The 20,840-nt window shown below is 41.2% G+C and overlaps 1 protein-coding gene across 3 annotated transcripts in view; it reads left to right on the forward strand.

Annotated features, from left to right (window-relative positions):
* BOD1L1 (biorientation of chromosomes in cell division 1 like 1) overlaps nucleotides 1-14,687 on the forward strand; it is a 54,623-nt gene extending 39,936 nt beyond the window's left edge. The window contains exons 17-27 of one of the 3 annotated variants that reach the window (XM_059165277.1): nucleotides 384-463; nucleotides 2,132-2,216; nucleotides 2,551-2,624; nucleotides 3,906-3,981; nucleotides 4,170-4,204; nucleotides 5,217-5,262; nucleotides 7,385-7,434; nucleotides 7,531-7,615; nucleotides 8,032-8,185; nucleotides 10,596-10,736; nucleotides 13,287-14,687. In XM_059165277.1, coding sequence (XP_059021260.1) covers nucleotides 384-463; nucleotides 2,132-2,216; nucleotides 2,551-2,624; nucleotides 3,906-3,981; nucleotides 4,170-4,204; nucleotides 5,217-5,262; nucleotides 7,385-7,434; nucleotides 7,531-7,615; nucleotides 8,032-8,185; nucleotides 10,596-10,736; nucleotides 13,287-13,404 — 944 coding nt within the window. In that variant the 3' untranslated portion in view covers nucleotides 13,405-14,687. The remainder of the gene's footprint in view (nucleotides 1-383; nucleotides 464-2,131; nucleotides 2,217-2,550; nucleotides 2,625-3,905; nucleotides 3,982-4,169; nucleotides 4,205-5,216; nucleotides 5,263-7,384; nucleotides 7,435-7,530; nucleotides 7,616-8,031; nucleotides 8,186-10,595; nucleotides 10,737-13,286) is intronic. The other 2 variants (XM_059165282.1, XM_059165290.1) reach the window with 2 other exon arrangements.
* The last annotated feature ends 6,153 nt before the right edge of the window (nucleotides 14,688-20,840 follow it).

Genomic DNA, 20,840 nt, shown 5'->3' on the forward strand with positions numbered 1-20,840 from the left:
CCCACCAAGTAAATCTGATTCCTAAACCCATGGTCTCAATCACTATGCTGTACCTCCTAGATGGTAACACATTCGGGAAGTTAAACAGATCTCTGGGAACTTTGTATGCCCTAAGCCCTTACCATAGAGTCTTCTAGCATATTGATATCAGCTAAGCATTTGTGGATTTTTTATTTTACTTTTTATATTTTACTTTCTTGGTTTTGCAGGGGCCACAGTCAGTGTTTAGTACTTAAATCACATAAGTACATTTAGAATAACTTTTCTCTTCACTGTATCAGAAGACTAAAAAAGAAGTCTTAAACTGTCTTAAAATAGAACTGTGCATTTCATTTTTCATTTAGCTTTTATTCCTTTGTGATTCTGTCCAAACTGATTTACAGATGATAATCCAGATGTCCTAGATTCCAAAATAGAAACAGCACAGAGGCAGTGTTCTGAAACTGAACCGCAAGATATAAAGGTATTCTTTCCATGTATTAATTTTAAGTTTTGGGGTAACCTAATTTCATCACTGTGAACACTTAATATTCTTTTTCGTTCTAGTATTCTTTTTACTTTATGTATCTCTAATATTCATTATATTATAAAATGTATATTTTTTAGGATCCTGCAGGAAAAAAAAACAAGTACTGCACTTTATTATTTTATACTGTGAGAGTGTAATAATTTCAGTTTGTATATAACCATTGCTTAGGTTTCTGTTCAATGATGTCATTGACTTCAGGCTTCTAGGTGCTTCCTTCCAAAGTGTCAGATGCTTTACCACAGATGTGCTTGTATCAAAACATTAAAATACAGTGATACATATTATGTTAAAGTTTTAATAACCTGCCTTCTCTCTTCTTTACTTCCTGCCTCTAAAATATAAGTTGTCCAAGGATTGGCCTCACTCATTGCCTTTTTTTCATATGGTCTTATTTTCATCTGATGACTCAGGGAAGTGGCTCACAAATTTTATTTCTGTTCCTGCTCTCTAGGCCCAGATTTCTCCATTTCCTGCTAGATAGCTCTTCTTAGGCATGCTTCCATTTCTGAGACTCAGTGCTGCTCATTGTCTATTCCAAACTAGTTCCATCTTTTTTCTCTGTCTTTCCCTAATTTATTTTTTTCCACCATGTTCCAAAAGTGTTTAAGTTAACTTATAGAAATATATGCAGTTGAATTCTAGCTTACTAAAACCAGTTCAGAGTCTCTGTTTTCTGCCAGTGACTGATGAACTAAATAAAAAGTAGTCAAAGAATTTTTAACAACCAAGCAGAGAGTCATGTATCGTCATGAATTTCAATTGGTCATGGTGAGGGAAAGAAACAGGATTTTAACCCTATCCTTCCTCCTGCCCTATCTATCTAGAACAAGAATCCTGAGACAGTACTCTTTAATTTGGAGAGAGGCAGGAATATTGAAGGGGTATCTTTTTATTTTCCCTTCAATATCATGAAAGTTTTTTAATGCAGAATTTAACTAAAATATACCAACCATTTTCACTAAGAAATCACATCTAGATAATGTTTTCAATGTTTATAAGACAAATGTTTAGAAGACAATTCTAATTTTATATTTTAATTTGTGTGGGTTGGGGTTTGTTTTGTTTTTTACATACTATATCAGTATTAAAGTACAACATTTTGGTATTTCATGCTGAAAACTGTTTTGCAACTAAGAGTGAATGATTCAACTGTTGAGAGACCGTTGCTCTAAATCAGCCTACCCTGATACCCTCAAATTCTCATAGGTGCTTTCCCTCTTTATCCTTTCCCCTAGTCCCCTCCTCCGACACCCAATAAAGGAAAGAAATCTGTTGCAAGTTCCTATCAGTTCCTTCTTTGGAGTTTCTCTCAGAAAGATAAAATACAGGATGAGGGAGGAAAAGGCCGATTCTATTTTGCAGGGAGGAAGATAGTGCCCTTGTTGCTTTATGGTTGAGTTTTATCTCATTCTGTTCCACCTTCAGAATTTGTATCTCTTTGTATAGCCTCACTAGCTGCAAAAAAGAGTTACTTTTTAAAATTCTGCAACAAACTTATTAAAAAACAGCTAGAAATTTGTTTTTGAGATAAAAAGGAAAACCTTGGGGAGGACCAGTGAGGCAGGGTTAAGAAGCTTCTTGTATTGTTTAACTTCTCCACAGGAGGAGAACACTGGAGATTTGGAAGGATTATCTAAAACAAGTTCTAAGACAAACAGCACTGCTTCAAGGGCCATGGATGAAAAAGGTGAGTATACTATACAGACTTGGATGAATTGTTTTGAGATGAGACTCCCCTCTCACCAGGCTTCGTAGCCTAAACCTCGCCAACTTGTTTGCCCTCCCTTGAGAATGTACTTTATACTCACAGGGCTTGGGAATCATTTTGAATTTGGGTCTTAACCCAAAGTGTGCTTCTTATCAGTTAGCCAGACTCCTGCTTGTTAACTTCAGTGGCATAGGCCTGCGATGACGTACATGTGCATGTGTGTCTGGGGCCGTGCAGGACACCTGGGCAGGTGTGGTGGCCATGTGGCTGACTCTGGTCCCCAGCCCTGAACAGAGCTCTGCTGTCTCTGCAGACGAATACAGCAGCAGCGAAGCTGCTGGCGAAAAGACAGAGCAGAATGACGATGACAACGTGAAATCTCAGGAGGTAGGGGATGTCTTTTTTGTATCTTCCTGTTCAGATATTTAAGTACTAATGGCAAATAAAATGCATTAAGTGCTATTACCTAAAGATTTTGTCAAGTGCTTTTGAAGTAGTTCATTTTTTTAGTGCAGTGGGACACCCTTTCATACTGTGCATTTTATCAGTGTCAGTTTGATTAATTTTGGTCTCTTCATTTTCATTTCATCCGTACATTTGTTTGAGACCTATTTCTGTCAAGACTGCATAGGATAAGCCCAGAGCTGTACCTCAGTTGTTAAGTCACGTTCCTGTCCTGGCAGTGGGGCATGGCCGAGTCAGGCAAGTGTTTAGGTCAGAGAATCGGGCTGCTGTGCCCTGGAGTGTGGACAGGACAAAATGGGCGCAGCACAGCAGGGTGTGCAGAAGGCCTACAGCTGATGCCCAGTGGAACCCAGTTTTGTGAGGCCCCGTGGGGGATTCCTGGAAGGCAGCAGGAGCAGGCCAACCTCCAGCCCTGCCCCTCCCTGCCTCAGGGGATTTACAGGGAGCCCAGTGCAGGGAGGAATCCACTGGCCTGAGACAGGCCCTAAATCAAGGGAGACAGCCTATACACCAGACACATCTAGATAACCATTACCAAGTTTGTCTGACACCCTTTTTTTAATTTTATTTTTAAATTCAAGTTAGTTAACATGTATTATTAGTTTCAGAGGTAGAATTATGATTCATCAGTTGCATGCAACCCCAGCACTCATTCCATCAAGTGCCCTCCTTAAATACCCATCCCCCAGTTACCCCATCCCCTCACGCACCTCCCCTCCCACCACCCTCAGTTTGTTACCTAGAGTTAAGAATGTCTTCTGGTTTGCCTCCCTCTCTTGTTTTTATCTTGTTATATTTTTCCTTCCCTTCTCCTGTGTTGATTAGTTTTGTTTCTTACATTCTACCCAGTACAACTTCTTAATAGTTCCTATTGTTTTCTCACACTTCTGTATAAGAAGTTCAGTGGCCTCCTTTATTTTTCGTAAGGGATAACATTTGGTCACAAGTGACTAGAACTAAATCCAAATTTAAATGTGCATGCATACCGATTGCCGAAGTCAAAGTGGACACAAAGTGCTCACTTAGATTACCTCATCATAGATTCACAGTACAGTTCTCAGTGTTTGTCAGGTGATGGAATGCACAGAGAGAAATGAAGCACAGGGGTCATGTATTTTTTTAAATACAAGTGACAGGATCGGAGACCTCTGAGGAGGGAACTCTAAATTTTTATTGCTTTTTTTCCCTCCCTTTCCCCCTTAGGAAGATCAGCCAGTAATTATTAAAAGGAAAAGAGGAAGACCTCGTAAACACCCCTTAGAAACAGCATTAAAAACAAGTAAGTATTTGTTGTGTTTTCGGTTCACACGCAAGACATTTTCAGGGGGTGCCTGGCTGGTAGAGTGTGCAGTTCTTAATCTCAGAGTCATGAGTGCAAGCTCCATGTTGGGTATGGGGCCAACTTTAAAAAAAAAAGACATTTTCAAACTGATTTTCTAAATGAGATTTTTATTTTTTGTTTTTTAGAAGAAGACTGCAAAACAGATACTGGCATTGTCACTGTAAGTAATTGTAACAGACGAGAACTCTGGGAGTTCTTGACCTGGATAGTGTATACTGCAATATTTGTATTTTCCACTACTTTATTTTTTCAAATATTAGAAAAGTATTAAAAGAATCCCTTAAATAAAACACTGAATAACCATTTAAATAATATTTCAGTTACTAATGTCTTTACATAAATAGTCTTCAGTCTGATCCCATCCTCACTTGTGAGTTTGCTTATATAAAAATTATCTAGGGACTTCGCTTCTTGTCATCCTTGATTACAATACAGAAGATGGTTGTTTTATACGGTTTTTAGGTAATTACTTCTTTATGGAACTCTCCTCTTATTCCTCTCTGTAGAGTTCCTCTCATAACAAAACGTACACTGATTTCAATGCAGGAAAATCCTCAGTGACACTTTATCTTTTTAAACTTTATCTTTGACTCTGAAGTGTATATTCAGCAAAAATCATTGTATCAAGACTTTATTGCATGACAGCATTAATAGAAGGACAAATATATGTCCAGTGTCCTAAAAGCAAATGAGGTTTCAGCCTCAGCTTTGCCACTTACTCCCAGAACTATGATGCCGAGCTGATCATGTGACCCTCTTAAAGCTCCTATTGGACATAAAGTAGCATAATAATACCTATAGTGCTCATCTCAATAGAATTATTACAAGACAGCAAAACGAAAGCGCCATAGGCAAACACATTTGTTGACACATAAGACATCATGGGGAATATGAGCAGTGGCCTGGCTGCGTCACCTCCTGTGCCCCCTCCCAGGGTTGCAGTGGAATGGCTGGGGAAGAGGCTCGTGGGAGCCCTGATTGTCTTGTTGAAAGACCATATGTTCAGAAGCATGGCATCTATATTTGCTTGGTATTCTTAATTAGCTGCAAAAGATAGGTTCCAAGTACTCTGCCTCCATAATAGAGGTCCTAAACCTGCCTTGCAGAACAGATGACTTTATTTGTGATGATGACTAACTGCTGACTTCAGTTTTTTGTTGGTTTAAATTTAGGTAGAACAGTCTCCACCTGGCGGCAAACCAAAATTAACACAGACAGGTGTGTACCTAGAGCATTATTCTGCATTGGATCCAAGGAAGGGGTGGGGGCAGCTGGCTATTGGGGAAGGTTTTAGAGTTTCATTGTTTCACCATGAAGTGGATTAGAAGGTTGTCCTTTTAGCCGTGGGAGACTACAGCTATTGGCTTTTCTTGTGATCTGAGCTCTTCTTGGTTTTGGAAGTCTCTAGGAAGCCTCCAGAGAGGAGGATAAAGGCAACAAAAAGTAAAATGGGGATGACATAGCTGCGTCCAAATTATAATTTACTGGATATGTTTAAGGGAGAAATAGATCAGCCTGGGAACTAGGCACTCTTACCAGGAAGTCGGGAATTTACTCAAGAGCCTATTATTCTCAGAAAAATAAGAATTTTGAAAGCAGCCTGTGTAGTTTCTAAAGCCAGAGTGCAAGAGATAAAACTGTTTCAGTTATTTTTTGTCCTCATTCCAAGGAGAGAAATACTCCAAAATGTTGACAATGATTGGCTCTGAGTGGTTAGATAATGGGAACATTCCATGTTGTTAACATTGCCTAAATTTTCTGGAATTTTTACAATGTGTATATATTAATGTCTTGGTTAAAATTTTTTTCTACATGACAACAGCAAGACTGGGGCACCTGTAGCTAGGTTGATTAAGCATCTGACACTTGATTTTGACTTAGGGCATGATCTCAGGGTTGTGAGATCAAGCTCCATGTCAGGTTCCACACTCAACAGGGAATCTGCTTGAGATTCTTTCTCCCTCTCCCTCTGTCCTTGCCCTCAGCACACACGCTCTCAATCTCTCTCGTAAAATCTTTTTTTCTTTTTTAAAAGGCAACAAGGCCTTTTGGTGAGTTTCAAAGTGTTGGCATAGGCAAAAAAGATGAATGTGACAACTGTTTTGGATAAAATAAATAGCTGATTAGATCAGGAAAGTATGTACATAATCTGACCAAGGTAAAGCAAATATGTAATTTAGAAACCTTTCCACGTAGTTAACTGTGTGTGATCTTGTGATCATATTTCAGTTTTTCTTGTCTCTTGGAAAATTAAGGTTAATTTATTATTTTTTTTTACAAGGGGGAATTCTGCTTATGTTTGGATTTTAACCAGTTTTATTCATAATTTTATAATGTTTTGAATCAATACAACGAGAAATAATTATAAAGAAACCTTTATAATTTGATTGCCCTTTAAGGATTGTAATTTGAGCTGTGTGATTATGTTTTGAGGTTTGGCAGCAGTTTTCCAAGTCTGGGTAATGATGACCAGTTATGACAGGCTTCTTTGCTGTAAGCCTTCTTGGTATAACTCTTCTGTCTACATCAGTGTACTGAACTTGCAAAAAGGGTGATACATGGACCTCGCCACCAGTGAGAAGTACCTTTGGGTTGTCGAGTGTCTAGGGAGCATCCCTGAACTCTAATTTCAAACAGTCCATTAAACTAAACTTCATTTTCCCCCAAGATACATTGTCAGAAAATTGTAACTTCTACAGAAAGCAAATATATAAAGAGTAGGCATACACAGCCTAAAATAACTTAAATATGTACTTTTCTAATTGCTCTGATGGAACTGTTTATAGTCAAGAGAACTCTAGCTATTGCACTACTTATTAGTCCTGTGACTGAACAAATTACTTAAATCAAGTTACTTGAGTCTCATTTTTCCTAACTACCAAAGGGGTATCATAATGGAGAGGGAGCTATATAAGTTATCAGTGAGATCTGTAATCCTGACCTGTGGGTCCTGGTGTGGTTTGAGGGCTCCGCAGATGTCCCTTTCCCTCCTCTCTTTCTGGGTGCAGAGCATTTGATCTGAAAGGGACCATACAGGTGGTCTGACCCTTTTATCTTATGGATAAAAACTGAGGCTTGAAGAATTTAAGTAATTTTCTCAGATTGCATAGGTTATTTGTGAAAAATCTGAAGTACAAATCTGGAGGTCCTGACTTGTATTCGAATGTACTTTCTGCTAGGTATTCTGACTCCAACTCTGCTTGCCTGATATAAAATAATGTTGAATTGTTAAACAGTACATTAATCAGCACTGGTACATTCAGAGACAATAAGCCAGACTGTTGAAAAGTTAATTTTATACTAAGAGAGTGTTAATGCAGACATTTTCCTTTTCTTAAAGATGAGTCCAATAAAGAAACCACTACCCTACAAGAAAGAGGTATAAGCAACGTAAGTGTCAGTTTTCTTATCAAGGTATGTCCTTTAGGTACTGAACAAGGTATGTTCAATTAGCCATCCTTTCAACTTTAATTTTATTGCTTCCAGGACGATGGTGAAGAAAAAACAGTAGCAAGTGTGCGTCGGAGAGGAAGAAAGCCCAAGCGTTCACTCACTCTGTCAGATGATGCTGGTGTGTTTCTGGCACATTTCTTAATTGCAGGGTCTTATCATTTCAAAATCCCCTTTTTTAAGAGTTTTTCTCTGGATGAGGAAAAAATCTAGTGGGGCACAGTCAGTATTAATATTACGTAAATATGTGTGAAATTACTCTAATCCCATGTCAGAAATGGTACATCCCAGATGCTTTTCTGAGTACATGTGAATTTTTCATGAATGCTGGCTGTGAACTGCCTAAGTAAACTATCCCAAATGTGTTTGAGATTAAGTTAAACAATTGTGAATTGCAAGTGCTGAAACAAAAGGAAATGGAAAACCACTTCTTCTGCCTCCAAGTCCCTAATATCCTACATTCTAAACTCCATGACTCTCCTTTGGAAGTATCTTGGGGAATTGTACAATCCAGGTGTTACCCTTCTATTTGAACAGAATCTTCAGAGCCAGAAAGAAAACGCCAGAAATCAGTTTCTGAAGCCACTGAGGACAAGAAAGACCAGGATTCTGAGGAGGAAGAGGAGGAGGAAGAAGAGGATGAGCCCTCAGGAGCCACTACACGGTCCACCACCAGATCAGAGGCTCAGAGGTAACGGGGGCAACAGAGAGCTTCCAAAGGCCTTCACCACCTTCTCCATCAGACAGCAGCTTTGGCTTTCATTGATTCTCTTTTCATTGACTCACTCGTGCCACAGTGTAAGCCATTTCCTTTCGTTTTATCTTAAGCAGAGAGCACATGCTCTTAGCCATTGGACACTGCAGTTCTTCTTAGAGAAACCTGCCTTGCATCTTAAACAATTGTTGAGGATCACACCAGGCTTTGCCAGGTTCAAAATGCCTGTTCGGTAAAACGCATTCAGTTCCTGTACAGATATTTATTGAGCCTCAGTAGCTATCTCAGATACTATTCTGGGCCCGTGGGTGAAAGCAGGTCTTGTGTATACAGAACAGTCCCTACGTGTAGTACGCCCAGGTCAAGTGCAAGAGAGAAGGCAGGCATACCCATCACCATCATAGGATGCTTGGAATTCTGCAGTGCTATGGTATAGGTTGACATGTGAAATTGCCCATATGCAACCATGTTTTACTAACATAAACTAATTTCATGTTCCCAAAGTTTATTCTGCCAAACCCCAGTATGGCCAGAAGCCCCTGGAAAAAAGTGCCATGGTCAAATGAGTTTCAGGAATGCTGGTGAATTCCTTTTCCTTCTTAAGTCACAGCGCACATTAAAATATTAAGAGCCTGGCATAGTCCTAAAAGAAAGAAACCTGTTAAACTTTGAACAAATATTATTTGCCAATTATACCCCAAACCTATTAATACCAGTGTTCCTTTCCCCACTGCACATTTTGAGACATATTGCATCCCTTTACTATTTATCAATCTACTAAAGCAAAAATATGTTCCATTTCCAAGGTGATTCAGAAGTTGTTGATTTGGTATCATCTTTTGTCATTTCATTAGCCATCATTAATCAAAAAGTTCAGGAACATTTATTTCAAGAGTATCACTTACTATACCTGTCACCGAAGTGTAACAGTAATAATGTCTTGTGTTTATATAAAGACTTAAAATCAGCCTATTTCTGTTCACTTCATACTTGCATATTATTAGCCATTCATGCCATGGTTTGATTTCTCAAAAGAGTCAGATTTTAGAGCCACAAGACTTTAAGAGCTCCCACAGCTGAAGGTAAGGTGGGGTCCCATATTTGTTTTTAGATGGAACAACACAAATAAATGGAAGAGACAGAAGCAAGTTTCCTGCTGATGGGAGAGGCTGGGGGTGCTGGAGCACACAACCCCAGCACCACCACTCCTTAAACACCCACACAGAGGTCACCCAGGACAGCAGGGCCCCACTTCAAATTGTTTTGTAGGTCAAAAGGCCCCACTTCAGATAGTTTCGTAAGCCAAAAGTAGCAGTGAGGTTGCCCTTTTAAACTTCGTTCTTTGAAAACAAATCTTATTTGACCTGTGATTCTGTAAATACCTAGACTGTCAATATTCCTCCTTAACAGACCTTGAGAACTGTTGATTTACAAATGAATCCTTTTCTCTTTGTTTAGATTCGTCAGCATCAGTCTCAGTTCCTGGGCTCTGGCATCTTCCTCATTGCAGATTCTTAGGGTTGGCTGGGGTCTTCATGGGTTACTGCCTCACTGTCTGCAGCAGCAGCTCCTCTGCGAAGGTCTTTCTGCTTGCAGGTTCCTTGGGGACAGGGAAGCCTCCTTCTCCTCAGCATTCTCTTCCTTGTGTCCAGTAGAAGTCGGCCTCCCTGAGGCATCTGCTCTTGTTCTAATTCTGCTCTTGGGGCTTCTCTGCAGCATTTCCCTGAGCATTGGAGGGCAGCTTCCAGGTCTTCTGTTTCGATCCCCCTCCTCACCCCTGTTTGTTCAAGAATTTATCTGCTCTCCTCTGTAAGGTTCTACACAGAGCGTGGGCTGATGAACTCCGAAGAGGGTTGCCCCACCTTATCCTGGGGTACCTGCTTCCACATGCACCCAGTCTCTGTTCCCTCCGCTGGACCAGCACACTGGCTCAGCGAGTCCTTTCTCTTACAGTTTCATTGGCAAGCCTGCTCTTCCATCCCCTAGTCCTTGTGCAGTTGCCTGCCTGGACCAGTTGCAGGGTCTGACCATCTGGCCTTGTGAATTACACTATTTTTACTATCCTGGCCCCTTATTCTACTCTGGTGAGCACTTGAGGAATTGTCATCTTGTCCACCAGTGTATTGTTTATTATCACAGAGTCGTCTTTCTCTAAAATCATGACAAAAAACCCTGCATAGTAAAAGCAAAGACACCGTCATGCAGGCAGGCAGTTGTGGACCACATTAGACCTACTTTTTACCAACAGTCCAGAAAACCAACCATTTTCTGCTTTTTTTGTCCCCATTCTCTGACTCACCCATGAGGAGCGTCGTCCTTTCTGAAGTGGTCCTGGGCCTGGCGTGTTCAGTATACCGCTGCCCGGTGTTTCTGTCATCTGTTTCAGAAGGCATCATAGCAAGCCATCAGCACGTGCAGCATCCACGTTTGGCAGCCCAGAAACCATTTCTGCTAGAAATCGCCAAATATTAGCAAAAGAGAAGTTATCTACCCACGAAAAAGTTAGTAAATCTCCCCCATTAGGAAGGTAAGTCCCTGCTTACACTTGAAGTCATCTTTAATCCCCAGAGACTATTTTTTGGTATGGTAATGTTTCCTTCCCAAATTCCTTTTAAGATTTTTCTCTTGCCACATAACTACCTTGGGATCATTGGTTTCCCAAATGGAAACCCACTCCAGAAGGCACTGGGGCCACAGAAGGAATCTCAGGCCTCATTTCACGCCCTCCTCTACAGACTTGCCTTTGAGCTTTGTGAGCCTTACACATGGGCTCCTGTCCACCAGGACCAGAGGTGAGGCGTGTTTCTTCCCGAGTGGTCCCAGGTCCGAGTACTTGGCTAAAGTGGCGCAGCGTGGCCAGTTGCGTCACAGCCCAGAATCGTTTCTGTTTTAGCCAGCATGTTAGAGAAGCAGTGGGGTAAACAGAGTAAAACAGTCACTTCCAGCTCAGCCCTGGCTGGCTCCCACCGTCTATAGCCTCATTCATCCTACCACTTCCCACAGGCTGCGCCCAGCCCTCCTTTGTGGCCTTGGCTTGTGCTGGTTCTTGAGTGCCCTTGCCCCAGCTGCCAGCAGGCCAGGCACTGCCATCCTTCCCACTCCCTCTTTAGGAGGCCCCTGCTGCTTTAGTTCCTCTCTGACCTTCCCGCAGCACTACCAGCCTGCTATGCACAGGATGGTGGTGTATGCCGTCTCTGAACTCTAAGCTTCTTCCTTGAGTCTTGTCTTACTTTCTGTACATTTTAGCATCGACAGAGCTAAAAGACTCTTCACAGTGTACAAAAACTGTCATGGTCTTCCTCGCATATGGATAATGTAGTATGTGTTATCAGCCCCATGTTCTAGAAAGGGAAGCACAGTAAAGTGCCAGGTGTCTTTCATACGCATTCTCCCACTTAATCCTCATTAAGTGAAATGTCATATTTATCCTTATTTTATAAGTGAGGGAAGGAATCTCAGGAAGGTCTGGTCCATATTTCTCAAAATGGAATTGCAGACCAGTCAGGAAAACTCAGTGCTAAGATTCTGGGTAGGGCCTGAGAGTCTGCATTTCTAGTAGCTCCCTGGTGATGCTGGTGTCACTGGTCACAGACTACACTTAGGGTGCAGGAAAGGGCTTGGGTGACCCCCTGAGCTCAGACAGCCCAGAGGATGCACCATGACTCCGAGCTGCTGTCCCCTGCTACATGGAATCTTGCACAGCACTGGCGTGCCCACTGCTCTCCAGCCCCTCTCGGTACATGCATGTATGTCGAAATTGTATCCTATGCAGCATCGAGCGACTCGGTTCGAGTTTACTCACTTGTGCCATCAAAAGAAGAATAAGAAGACCTGTCTTATCAGTGCAGCGCCATCAGTCCATCTCCTGCAGTCTTGGTTTTCCAGGCCTTTTTCTTCAAGGATAGAACTGTGGCTGCTTGCTGATATGTGCCTTTGTGCAACATACTGGGGAGAGGAAAAGGAGTAATACCCAGCAGTGGCCCTGGAAAAGGATCCTAGCGGGGATATTTGTCCATGACTTGGAAGCTTTTTTGGCACCACCCACACTAAACCTCTGTTTTGCAGTACATTTGCAGAATGCTCACATTCTGCCGCTATCACTGCAACAAAACTTGCACATTGTTCAAAATAATGACTATATCCTACAGCTGGCAAAAGCCATCAGGTAATTGACAGTGGTAAGCACTCTGTTGAAGACACAAAGTGCTGTGGATATCCAGAGAGCATCTTACTCTCTGGTGAGGAAGGGTTGGAGGGCTTGCTTTTGAACTGGGACTTAAAGATGAGGATGTCTGCTAGATGGGAGGTATGGGGTGATCTCTAAAAACTCACATGCCAAAGCATGAAAATGTGAAAGAATGTCCTGTGTTTGGAATGGCCGTATTTTGGCAGGACTGTAGCCCAAGGTGGTGCAGAAGCCAGGGCAAATTATAAAGGACTCCGTGAATTCTCAGGATGACTGATCCAGAGGGCATCCGATAATCAAGAGGAATACACGTATAAAAGATAAACAGGACAGTGACCTGATTCATTGGGGTTTCTGACAGATAAATCTGGCAGATGGGAGAGCAGGGATAGGCTGGTAGCAGGGAGATTGGCCAGAATGCTGCTCTGAAATTCCCATGCGTTTTCTGACATTGCCGGCTCTCCTCCATAACACTGTCCCATGAGACATGATCGGGCACCACTCAGACATAGTCCACAGTCCTCTACTCCCGCTGGTCGCCTCAACTTGGGACAGCTTGTGGAGGACTGACTGGCTGTTGATTGTTTTGTAGATAAAAGAACTAGGACCCAGAGAAGAAGGTAGATTTGACACAGGCCAGCACCGGGAGTGTGACCAAGCTGGAACCGGAGCACGGGCCTCCAAGCTCCTCTCGGGCCATTTGGGTGTGAGCTGGTCAGCAGATGACCAATTAGCACTGTTCTTCTAGAGTCTCCTCTTCTATATAAATGTGACCCAGGTTTTCTCTTCCTGGCTCTCAAGTCAAAAACTTTCCCTGTTTTAAAGAATTCCCAAATTATTGAAGCCGCTCCTTTCAGCTCTTACCACTACCTTGATTTTTGTTTACTGCAGATCGAAGGCCCAGCTCTCCCCTTCTAGCAAGCGCAAGAGGGAAGCCAGCCCCCCCGGAGCCCGAACCAGAGGCCAGCAGAGGGTGGAAGAAGCCCCCTCGAAAAAGGCCAAGCGGTAATCCTGGCCTCCACTGCCCCTGGCTTGTTGGGGACACAGCCAAGAGAAGAGAATCAAGCCTCGGGGCCATAGCTTTTTTTTTTTTTTTTTTTAAACCAGGGAAAGGACATGCATGTGCTCTAAGTTCCTAGGTGCAAGCTTTTTCTCGTTCTGTTTTAAACAGCTTTATAAACTATTGTTCATAGAAGATATTATGTACATTTATTTCAGATAAAGGAAAATAAGTTTACTTTGTATCTGAACTCAAAACAAAGTAGTTGTATATTTTAACATTTGAAATTGGGATTTCCCGATGTGACACATCACTAATGCAAACCCTTCCAGCCCATCAGACACCAGGCTGCCTACTGGTAATCTGTGTACAGTATATAAACATGTAAAAATAGGTTGTATTTTACTCTATGTATGATGCTAATCAATGAACACTTTATTTATTTTACAGAGAAAACTTATCTGTGAACTTTACTATATATCTGTTTATTTTATTTTATTATTTTTTTTTTAATAAAAAAAAGGGGGGGTTTTAAATGCTATGCAGTCATTAGTAGAAATGTTTTAGGATGCTGCCTGCCTTGTAACTCTGAAATATGATCTGGCAGGAAATACAGAATCTTCTCGCATGTATCCAAGTGAAGTAGTTTAGCTCAAGAAAGGGTCTGCATTGCTCCTCTGTTCACAGTTGTGACTGTTTTTAAGAATGTAACTTGTTTTTAGATTATGCTCGCATCTGTGACTTTACTTCCAGCCCCACTGGTGTGAAAGGTTCTGGTTCAGGTAAAGTTACATCCTGTCACCTGCAGCAAACATGCCTCTGTCATTGTTCATTCTTCCCCTCTGTGCTTTTCTGAGGCTTCTGCCCATTCTCTTTCCATATTGTCCTTTTCAGTGAAGGGAAATGCATCGAGATTAGGTCACTCATGTCTATCGAGCTTCAGGATTTTATGTTGTTTTATATGCAATTATTTCAGGATAGAAACTGGCTTTATTGCCAGATTCTTTTTTAAACATGTTTTAACTCCCATATGAACAAACTGTCCAACTTAAGTTTTTCATAAAATTAAATTTTTCTTAAGATCAAATTTGTCTCTAGCAATGATGTGATGAGTTGCCAAATAATTGAGATTATTTTAAAATGTTTTGTTCATATTGTTTTATAATTAAAATTTACATTCAGTGTGTGTGAATTTTTTTTTTTGACTCTTAATGTAAGGTGGATATTTCTGTCATTTTACATGGTTTCTTACAAGATTTATATATAAATTATAAAATGTTTCCAAAACTTGAGTGGTAAGAATTTTTTTTCTATATTTTAAATTTTCTCCCTGTGGAAACCATTTCTTCTCTCCAAATACTTGGTCTTAGGTATATTGTTCCATTTTCACGTTCAAATATGAGTCCATGATGGCCTCCTGGTAGAATTGAATGTTGGATCTGGAAGGGACCTTAGAGACAAGGAACAAGATGAATTTAACCAAAGCCCAAAATGCGAAAGTGATTTTTCTTAAAGTTGGTCAGGAGAAGCCAGAGTAGGTCCCCAGTAGGTTCCCAGGCTCCAAAGTTCCTGACCAACAATCTCTGCCCTGTGAGTGTGAGGTTGGTTACACACCTGAAGATGTGTTCTCAGCATGTTCAGTTTCGTCACGCCTGCTCTGAGCATACAGGGACCAAACAGTTGGGTTGTGAAGATATGTTACCTCTTAAAGTTGGAACTAAATATTGACACTGGAATAATGAATTTTCTGGTGGGAACTCAACTAGACCATTTGGCTTCCAGTTGTTCTGAAACACAGGTAGGAAAGAGATACCATCCTAGGGGGCACTAGAACTGCTGCAATTCCTGGTCATCATGATAACTCGGTCCTTCTAGTATTTAATAGAAGGAAGGCCGGGAAGGCTACACCCTCTACAGTGCACAAGACGGTCTTTGCCTCCACAGAAACATCTATGCCAAATGCCCATCACTTCCCCCTGCAGACACACTGAGAAACACATAAACAACCTGAATGCAAGGGAAAAAGCAGATGTGCTGTTCTTTGAGTTGTTTATGGAAGAGCAGTGAGCCGAGACCAGGCAGTGGCAAGTATGGCAATGGTCTGGAGTGTTTCTCAGTGTGTCTGCAGGGGGAAGCTATGGGCATTTGGCATAGATGTTTGTGGATGCAAAGATCATCTTGTGCACTGTAGAAGGTGTAGCCTTCCCGACCTTTCTTCTGAGAAAAACAGGGTTTTGGAGGGGAGGGAGGTGGGGGTTAGGTGAGCCTGGTGGTATGTATTAAGTAGGGCATGTATTGAATGGAGCACTGGGTGTGGTACATAAACAAAGAATCTTGGCACACTGAAAAAATAAACTTAAAAAAAAAAAAAAAGTGATGGGACTAATTCCTCTTCAGCTGAAGCTGGTAGCCCACAGGCACAGTCCTTCTCTCCCTACCTCAGGCCTCTCAGCATTACGACCCTTGGCCACCACTGCCACCACACCACCTAGACTTGCTAACTATGGCTTGTCCTAAGCACTCCAATTAGAAATGGCCATAATGGGACATTCCTCTACCTGACAAGATCTCACACTCAACAGTTGGTGGCAAAGTTGAGACTCAACTCTTCAAATGCTCAGGTCAGCGTTCTTTGTGTGAGAAATCTAACCAATTTGAGATTGGAGGTTGATAAGTCGAATTCGGAAATACTGAATAGATTCGCTTTCTGTAATTTTATTTTCATGTCTTTTCTTCACCCTGTGTGCAAGAGCACTTTACCACATTTCCCAGAATTACTACTTACCTATCATTCTATGATTGAGTCAAGAACAAAGCAGTTTTCATTATTCACAGACAGACACTTCTCTCAGGGGAAGGAAATGGTTCTAGAGCCTCCATCTTCTGACTGATGAGCTCCTGTGTCATGCCCAGCACAGGAATGCAAGTCTTGAGGGGTGACAGCTCCAAGAAGCAGATAGCTGTGCCGCACTGGGATTGGTGTCCAGTCACGGGGCACACTGCGGGAAGAAAATCTTCCTGAGGGAAGCCGATAAGGGACTAACTTCTGACAGATGAGGAAGACTGGGTTTTTGGTTTGGTTTGGTTTTAACGTATAAAATAGAGTTTTAAGCAAGGTTAGAACCTAGAGATGAGGACATTTTGGAAACTGAGGATCAGGGAGAACTAGAGGTAATGACATACAGATAATCACTGTATAGCTCTACATCATACAAAATACTAGTCCCAAGAGCTACTCCTCAAACAGCAGCCCTTCTGCGATATTCATGGGACACATTAATAGTACACATAAATTTCCAAGAAATCAGGTTAACTTTTTCCTTCCTTACTAAACCTAAAACCCCTGTTTCCTCACCCCATTTGTGCACACGCAAACAACATCCATGAACATTGGTGATACACAAAACTTTGAAAACTACACTCAGTGTGAACAGCCCTGTAAAGGTGTATCAGACCCCCTACTTTACAGTTGGGGGAGGTGAAGCCCAGAGGTTCTAGAACTCACTGTTGAGAACACACACATTACACACTGCTAGGACTGGAACCAAGATGCCGGGAGTCTCATCAGACCTCTCTCCACAGAGCAACTTTGCCAGTGCCTGCCACAGCAGGATCCGTGTGACCTGTGGGCGCACATCAGTTACCATTTTGTCACATTCTCTTAGTTGTATGCTTGACCTTTTTTTTTAACAACTTATATGAAATCTGAATGTTGCTCAATAATGGTATTTTTGTTCTCAAAGTAATGTCCTGGTTGTAGGGGAAAAAAAAAAAGCCATAGGCAACGATGAAAAAAATCACTTATAAACTCACAAGTCAAATGTATTATTTCTTTGATAGCCAATTCCTCCAGACTTTTCTATTTAATTAAGTCCAGAACTCACATACTGTATTTCATCTCATCTAAGATGCTATTGACAGTACACTTTATATACTCCTGAGGGGAAAAAAAAACTAAAAGTGTGACACAAAAATTAATCACAGTCTCACCAGATGCATCAATCCATCATATCCACTTGCTGTTGCTTTGAAATGTCTTTCCTCTATTCCAGGGGATTTGATGATTCCTCTCACCATTAGCTGTGTGACTGGGAATGTACTGGATAATACCTTTGCGCATATATCAGGAACAAAATGCAACGGCCTCACTACCCTGGAATATCTTCCTTTCTTAGGTCTCAGAAGATCCTTGGCTGTTACTTTGCAAGAAGAGATGAGATCACAAGTATTTCTTCAACACTGAGTACTGCCCCCCCCCGATATAGAATATATTTCTTGTTGCCAGATTCCTGTGTACACAGTACCCCTGGCTTGTTGCCAAATTATAATGAAGTCTATTTAAAGACATTTTAAGTGGTATTTAAAATCAAAGCGCATAGAATCAATGATGCATATAATTAAGTGACAGTAATATCAATAGTTAGAAACAAGAACACATGACAATGGTGATTATAGCCTAAGTGCTGCTTGTTCAGTGGCAATTTTAAGATACTTTCTAATTTCATGGGTGTTAAACTGTGGAAAGAAAAAGTGTGCCTTTGAATTAATGAAATACGTAGATACTTCTTTTATACAAAAAAAAAGTGGGATTTTTACCTATCTACCTCTTTATACCCTTTTAAAAATATTATACAACTTTATGGAATATTTTTTTAAATGATTTTTAACTTTAAATTTTAAAATTTTGATTTAAAAAAAACTTTTGAAATAGTGTACAACAATATGGAATATTTCTTATAATCAAAAGGAAAGAGAGCTTTTATATATATACATATACATATGTATATATACAGGTAGATAAGAATATTGTATATCTAATATGTATATATAAGCATAATATATCATGTGTATATGCACATGCTATAAGATTATATATATATAATGTATATATATATAATATATGTATGACATATTATATAAACAACTGGTTTTTTTAAATCCCATTTACCTACCCTTCAGCCTGAGACAGAATAATAGCAACATCCTGGAAGCTTCCACATGTCCCCAAGGTTACCAACACTCTAAATACAAGTTTATCATTTTAACTACATATGTATACAACTCTACCCATTTTAAGTTGTGAATGTTTATACACCTTACATAAATAGAATCATATTTTAAGGATCATTTGAGACCTGCTTTTTCCTTTTATACTGTGTTTTGGAATTCATTTCTGGTAATGGGTGTAGCTCAGGTTAGTGCATGTTCACTACTGTCTAGTATTCCACTGAAAGCCAGTATTGCAACATACTAAAGCCATTTCATTGCCTGGTCCTGGTCTTTGGGCTGTTCCCAGGTAAACAGTGGTGCTGTTAGTATTCTATGAATATGTTGTAGGCAGACCTTAATATCATTGTACATACAGAAAATTCTATCTGTAGGCACACTGAAATAAGCAGAAGACAAGGCTGGTTGCTGCCTGAGGAGACCAGCCTTTGAACCAGAGGACCAGGTCAGCCGTCCACTCTGAAGGCTAGAAGATCAATATGTCCCTCTTTTCCACACCAAGACATACCCAGCTTTCTGCTTCAGGGATACAACTACTGATGTCCAGGGTAAGCATGTTTTCAGCTTTGCAAGGTAATGTCAAAGGGTTTCCCAAACATTTTTACCACCTTGTACTCCCACCAGCTAGGTACTACTCTCCCTTGACATTTAGTAAATTTAGAACTTCTTGATTTTTGCCTATTTGGGTTTTTTATTTGCACAGGTTTCAAGATCGACTATCTTTTCATGTATTTATTTTCCATCTTATTTCCTCTTCTGTGAAATGCCTGTTCCTGGCTTTTGTTCATTTTCCCATTTGGCTCTTTATGTTTTTCTCATTGATTTGTGAGAGTTCTTTATATATTCTTACATAAAGATATAAATACAGGGGTGCCTGGGAGGTGCAGTTAGTTAAGCATCTAATTCTTGGTTTTGGCTGGGGTCTGATCTCAGGGTTGTGAGATCGAGCCCCATGCCAGGCTCAGTGCTCAGCCTCTGTCGGTTTCCCTTTCCCTCTTGCTCTGCCCCTCTCCCTTCTGAATAAATAAATAAATCTTTACAGAAAGATATAAATATATATCTCTAGTATTTGGGGCAATAACCTTTGTGTATATGTGTCATAAATACCATGCCCTCAAACACACACACACACCACATACATGCACACCACACACACACACCACACACATGAAACCACACACACACCACACATACACACCACACACATACACACACACCATACACCGCATGCACACACACACGCACACACCACACATACACACTGCACACATGCATGCCACACAGACACACACCACACACACATACACACACCGCATGCCACACACGTGCACACACATACACTGCACATATGCACCACACACATGCGCACACATACCACACATTCACACACATACCACACATGCACACCACATGCACACCCCACACACATGCACACAATACACATATTATGTGGTTTATCTTTCTTTGTCGTACTTTTCGTGAACAGTTTTTAATTTTAATGTAATTGAATATAAATTTCATTTTGTAGTTAGCTCTTGCATCTTAAGATTGAGATCAAATAGATATTCTACAAGTTTTGATGTTTTGCCTCTCAGGTTTAGGGTATGGAAAGGAAAGCAAGGGCTGTATTAGAGCGAGACCCAGGCAAGCCAAGTATATGAAGAAATCGAGCCAAGTTCTCCCAACCCAAAGCCAGAAGGCCTCTTGCTGAAAACAGCTCCCCATCTACTGTCTCTTGGGTCACGCTCCTCCAGTGCCAACTGGCCTCCCCCTCATCCAGGGTCCTCTACCCACTGCCCCAAGGATGCCCTTCACTCATCTCTTGGATGCCCTAGGCCTGTATCCTACATCTTCAGCTGTTGTTTCCTCCCCTATTTTGATGAAGCAAGAGTAGCATTCTGAGAAATGGCCTCTGTAATAACATGAAGGACCAACTGTCAAATCAGACTCATCTGTATCAGAGTTCTTACCCAGCATCACGTGTTACCAATTAGGTCAAGGACATGCGTCGTTGCTGGACACAAAGGAAGCACAGAGGTCTGGGCCAGGTCCTACTCCCTCGGTCCCTTCTCATCAGGACACCCATGTACCCTTATGAGTGCAGGTCTCTGAAAACCACCTACAGCTCTGTTATTTACACGGAAAGAAGATGTTTCAATCATGCAACAGCCCTCCTCAGATGATTACGTGGCTTGTGTGACCTTTTCCAGAGAGCTATCCCCATAAATCATAGATTCCAAACAGGGATTGTTTGTTTGTTCTGTTGTTGCTATAAGCAATCATGGAGGGACCAGGTACATCCTGCCAAAAGCATTCCGAAAGTATCAAGTCTCCCACAGCAAGCACCATCACTTGTCTGCCTGGGGGCCCCTCATTAGCAGGTTTTTAAGAACTTCCAGCTCCAGGTCACCTTGTTTCTTTCTCAGGGTCTCTCTCAG

The sequence above is a fragment of the Mustela lutreola genome, chromosome 1, assembly GCF_030435805.1.
Source record: "Mustela lutreola isolate mMusLut2 chromosome 1, mMusLut2.pri, whole genome shotgun sequence".
NCBI classification, from domain to species: domain Eukaryota; kingdom Metazoa; phylum Chordata; class Mammalia; order Carnivora; family Mustelidae; genus Mustela; species Mustela lutreola.